Below are 5,450 nucleotides of genomic sequence, written 5' to 3'. Positions count from 1 at the left end.
CCGATCCACTCGATCTGATAAGATTCGCATCCAACAGCATTTATGGCAGATATAATCCGCAGTAACCCTTAAACTCTCTTTAAACTCCCATATCTGACAAGAAGTACATATCACTGCAAAGGCCATTTTTGCTCTTTGCAATCTTCAGACCCAGAAAATAACACTGTCCTATTCCTCTACAAAACAATTAATAGTTAAATTAATAGTTATGGCTTATATTTTAAGTTTAATCAAGAGACCTATCTCCAAAAACATATAATCAAGAAAGAACCCACTGCCTTTCTGTTGGACAGACTTAAAACAATGATTAACTTATCTGATTCTGTGTTGTGAACTTTGTTCAACAGTTCCTCCAAGATTAGTTGTGAAATTCACTGTTTGTTAATTTTCCCAGATGCACTCCGATGTCCAGCGATACATGAATTCAAAAACAGCAAAGGCAGTAACTGTGCAGGTTCTCTCTCTCATAGAGGTATACAGCATGGAAACAGATCCATCGGTCCAGTTAGTCCACAAGGACCATAATCCCAAACTAAACTAGTCCCACTTGCCTGGTTTGGCCCATATCCCTCCAAACCTTTCTTATTTATGTAATTATCCAAATGTCTTTTAAATGTTGCAACTGTACCTGCATTCACCACTTCCTCTGGAAGTTCATTCTCCACACTAACCACTCTCTGCATAAAAAAATTCCCCTTGTGTCCTTTTTAAATCTTACTCCTCTCACCTTGAACCTATGCCCTCTAGTTTCTCTCGTTTTGAACACCACTAGCCGCACCCCTAAGGATAAGACTTTTGCTATTCACCTTAGCTATGCCCCTCATTACTTTAGGAACCTCGATAAGGCCATCTCTCAATCTCCTACGCTCCAATGAAAAAAGGCACAGCCTATCCAGCCTAATCTTATAACTCAAACCCTCCATTCCCAGTAACATCCCGGTCAATCTTTTCTGAACCCTCTCCAGTTTAATAATTTCCATCCTATAACAGGGCAACCAAAACTGAATACAGAACTCCAGAAGAGGTCTCGCCAATGTCCTGTACAACCTCAACATCATGTCCCAACTCTGATACTCAAAGGTCTGTCAACCTACGTTTTATACTCAGGTCTCTGGAATGATACTTGAATCCATGACACAGAGCATGATGTGATGGGTGCAGTGTGTACTGATGTCCCCACTGAGAACTTGCTGTCTCACCTAAGCTGTGTAATAGTCTTCAACAGTTGTCTGAAGGTTACCAGGTTCCTCTGCTTATCTGTAATAAGTCCATACAGCTAATTTTTTCTCCTTTATAATACATTTACAATGCACAGTGCATTAATCCACAAAAGCCATCGCTCTGGAGACAAGATTAGTGCAGGAATTTTATAATAAGCTTGGCTTTTAGCCAACAAAGATAAACCTTCAGTTTAAACAAAGCGTAAATCAGATTTGATGCCTTGATTATAAACAGGATTACCAAAAGCAAATTCCACTCCTGCCCGCTCAAAAAAAAAACAAACTCATTAACAGTCTGGGCTCTTTTCAGCTCTTTTTTAGAATCCCACATGCATAGAATGAGGCCATTCAGTCCAGCTTGCTTGTGTCAGCTCTTTGACGACAGTAATGGATTGAGTGAAGTCGATGGGATAGTGTGGGAGTAGGCCATCCTGCCTGACAAGCCTGCTCCACCAACTAATAAGATCGTGGCTGATCTGAGCATATCCTCAAATCCATATTTCCACTTACCCCCACGGTGACCTTTCACCCCCGTCATTGCCAAGAATTGATCTACCTCATGAATCATTGGAGTTTAGATGAATAAGAGCTAGTCTTGTTGAGATATTGAGGATTCCTAGGGGGGTTAACAGGGTAAATGCTAAGGGGATGTTTCCCCTCATGGGAAAGCCCAGGATCAGAGGGTATCATCTCAGAATAAAAGGGAGCTAATTTAGGGCTCAGATGAGGAGAAATTCTTCTCTCAGAGAGTTCTGAGTCTTTGGAGTTCCTGGCCACAGAGAGCTGTGGGCTCAGAGTCCTTGTATATATTTAAGGTTGAGATAGATTCTTGATCAGTTAGGGAATCAAGAATTAAGGAGGAAGTGCAGGAAAGTGGACATGAGAAATACAATGAAGTGCTCAAACAGCCCATTCCTGCTCCTGTTCCTATTTCTGATGGTCTTATGGTCTCTGCCTTAAAATTATTCAAGACTCTGCTTCCATTGGCATTTGAGAAAGAAAGATTCAGTGTAAGGGCAGTTAGGGATGGGTAACAAATGCTGGGTATGCTAATAATGCCAAGACACATGAATGGAAAAGAATATTCCACTGCTACTGGCTTTTTAAAACATTCACTCATAGGATGAGAATATCACTGACTAGGCCACCATTTATTGCCCATCCCTAATTCCTTCGAGGGCAGTTAAGAGTCAACCATATTTCTATCTGTCAGGAGTCACATGTAGGCCAGACTAAGTAAGGATGACAATCTCCTTCCCTAAAGGATATCAGTGAACCAGATGGTTTTTTCCCAACAATTAGGAGAAAGTGAGGACTGCAGATGCTGGAGATCAGAGTCGACCGTGTGTGGTGCTGGAAAAGCACAGCAGGTCATGCAGCATCTGAGGAGCAGGAGAATCGACGTTTCAGGCAGGAGCCTTCATCTTTCCTGATAAAGGGCTCCGGCCTGAAATGTCGATTCTCTTTTTCCCAACAACTTACAGTGAATTCATGGTCATCATTAGTCTCCGAATTCCAGAGGAAGTGAACACAGGTCCCCGGAACATTAATACATTAACAAGCCAGTGATAATCCACCTGGGCCATTGCCTCCCCCTGCTCTTTACCCCGTTTCCTTTTCGAAGCCTACCTAGTGATCATTTGCCCAAAAATGGCAAAGTACTGCAAATGTTTACTATGGGGCAGATGGGGGTGGGGCAGGCCTTGAACTGACCTCAACCCAATTAATTTTCGATATGAGGAGAGTCAGAAGATACTGGGATTGCACTCCTTAGAACACAGAAAGCTGAGTGGAAATATTCAAAATTCTGAAAGGGTTTGATACATGGGTGAAACTGTGTCTACTGACAAGAGAGTCAGTAATCCTCAAGATTTGGATTATAGATAATTGGTAAAGGAAAGAAGACGAGAAGGCTTATTTTAAGGCAGTGAGTTGATCTGATCTGCCATTGAAGCAGATTGAGTCATAACTTTCATAAGGGAATCGAATAAATACTCAAACAGGGAAACATTTTCAGGTCTGCAAGGGTTGGGCAGGGGGAGAACCGTTAATTGGACAGCTCTTTTAAGGTTTGGCACAGGCATGATGAACCAAATGCCCTCCTTCTGGAGGGTATCATTCAAGAGATGACCTTCAAAGATCTCCAGCAACTTCACAGAAGCATTGCAAAAGGAGGCCATTCGGCCCATCTTGTCGGCACCAACTCTTCAAACGAGCAAATCACTCCCTCCATTTTCCCGCTATTGCACATCCTGCCTTTTCCAGTCCAATCTCCTTTGAATGACTGGACTGAGGTTGATTTCATCAAAGAAACCCCATCCCATTTGAGGATGGTGTGAGGACTAGTGATCACCAGATTAAGAGTTTAGGTGGAAAGTACAAGCAATGAATGGAACTGAATTGTATCAGCTTTATTGTCAACTGTACTCGAATGAGGGCGGCACAGTGGCTCAGTGGTTAGCATTGCTGCGTCACAGCATCAGGGTGCTGGGTTCGATTCCCACCTGTCTGTGTGGGTTTCCATCAGGTGCTCCGGTTTCCTCCCACAATCCAAAAAGATGTGCAGGTCAGGTGAATTGGCCATGCTAAATTGCCCACAGTGTTAGGTGCGTTAGTCAGGGGTAAATATAGGGTAGGGGAATGGGTTTGGGTGGGTTTCTCTTCGGAGGGGCGGTGTGGACTTGTTGGGCCGAAGGGCCTGTATCCACACTGAAGAGAATCTAATGTAATCTAAAAGTTTACAGATGCCACATTCCACAGTGCCATCTTAGGTACAAAGGTACCTGGGTACAGATTCTTGAAGCCTGGTATTATAGATCCGAGGAATAAATTAGAAAGATAAAGTAGTAAAAAGTTCACAATATCAGTCTTTCCAACCCAATCGTAGCCTCAAGGGAGACCTCCAGTGCCTCATCGCTGACTGTGCTGGACCCACCAAAGTGGGCAGAATGGCCTGGAGCTTGATGCCTTGTTGGGGCAGAGACAGTGAACAATTTTGCAAAGAAGTTGGATTGACACTTGAGGAAAACACAGTACACCTGCAGGGCTATGGAGATAGAGTTGGGGAATAGAACTGACTGAATTGCTCCACAGAGAGATAACATCGATTCGATGGGCTGAATGGCCTGATTCAGGGTAAAAATGACTCGGTCTTGTCATTGCCTAACATCGAACAACCATGAGCCACCATTCGACATGAGAGAAGTGTTGGAGGGAAATGCAAAATGTCAGTTTCAAAGCAATTGGAAAGAAAAATAGTCACAAACACTTCAGCCTGAATTGCAGAACTGGATTTGTCAATTTAGAATCAGTCAACCAAATGCAAAACCCGGTTACCTTGATTTCCATTGGATTGTAGAGTTCGTTCTTGTTACCCTGACTGCTGCCTTTGTAATTCAGGTGATTGGGAGTGGTCGGATGAATGACAGTGGACTCCTGAGATTGTCTGTGGCACCGCTGGCAGTACGCGTAGATCAGTAGGGTGATGAGGGTGGCACCCAGGAAGCAGGAGACTCCAGTGGCAATCAGATGGTACACACTAAAGGCTGAATGAATGAATGGTTAGGATCTTAAGAGCTACACCAGACTAAAAGCCATAATTTACTGTACTATAGTGGAACACAGCTAGGACATGATACCCCTCAACAATGAGTTGCCATTTATCCAAGTCTTAAGACATAAAGCTATGGGGAAGAAGCATTACTATAACACCCTAAAACTCAATCCTTAAGCACATAGTACTGTCCCCTCAGGTTAGTAAGAATAAAAACAGAGGAATCTCATCGAGTGAGCAAAGGGTTGATAACTAGAGGGCAGAGGCTTGAGGTGACTGATAAAAGAGACTGGAAGTTATTGGTGAAAGAACTGTAGGGGTAAAAAAATCTTCTTTATGCATTGAGTAGATAGGTTTGGGAAGGCACCGTATGATAAGCTGCTGAGTCTAAATTTAATAGCAGCTTTCAAAAGGGAATTGGCTAGATCAAAAAGAAACACAGGGAATGTGAGATAAAGGCAACAGCGAGGCAGCTTCAACTTGATTGTTTTTGATTGAGCTGTGAGGGTATGATGGGCCGAATGACCTCTTTCTGCTCTGTATCATATTACGATCCTATCAGGTTTTCATCGGGAGAAAGTAACAAACATAGAAACTAGAGAAGGCCATTCAGCTCTTTGAGCCTGCTCTTCCCTTCAATAAGATCATGACTTTAACCTCAATTCTACATTCCTGCC

The 5,450-nt window shown here is 43.0% G+C and overlaps 1 protein-coding gene across 1 annotated transcript in view; it reads right to left on the bottom strand.

Annotated features, from left to right (window-relative positions):
- Positions 1-5,450, bottom strand: part of sema5ba (sema domain, seven thrombospondin repeats (type 1 and type 1-like), transmembrane domain (TM) and short cytoplasmic domain, (semaphorin) 5Ba) — a 326,569-nt gene that overhangs the window by 8,642 nt on the left and 312,477 nt on the right. Inside the window, exon 23 of the mRNA XM_043694515.1 lies at positions 4,557-4,765. Coding sequence (XP_043550450.1) covers positions 4,557-4,765 — 209 coding nt within the window. The remainder of the gene's footprint in view (positions 1-4,556; positions 4,766-5,450) is intronic.

Source organism: Chiloscyllium plagiosum, chromosome 7, assembly GCF_004010195.1.
Source record: "Chiloscyllium plagiosum isolate BGI_BamShark_2017 chromosome 7, ASM401019v2, whole genome shotgun sequence".
Classification (NCBI taxonomy): Eukaryota; Metazoa; Chordata; class Chondrichthyes; order Orectolobiformes; family Hemiscylliidae; genus Chiloscyllium; species Chiloscyllium plagiosum.
The sequence above is the reverse complement of the archived record's forward strand: the minus strand, read 5'-3'. Positions and strand labels throughout refer to the sequence as shown.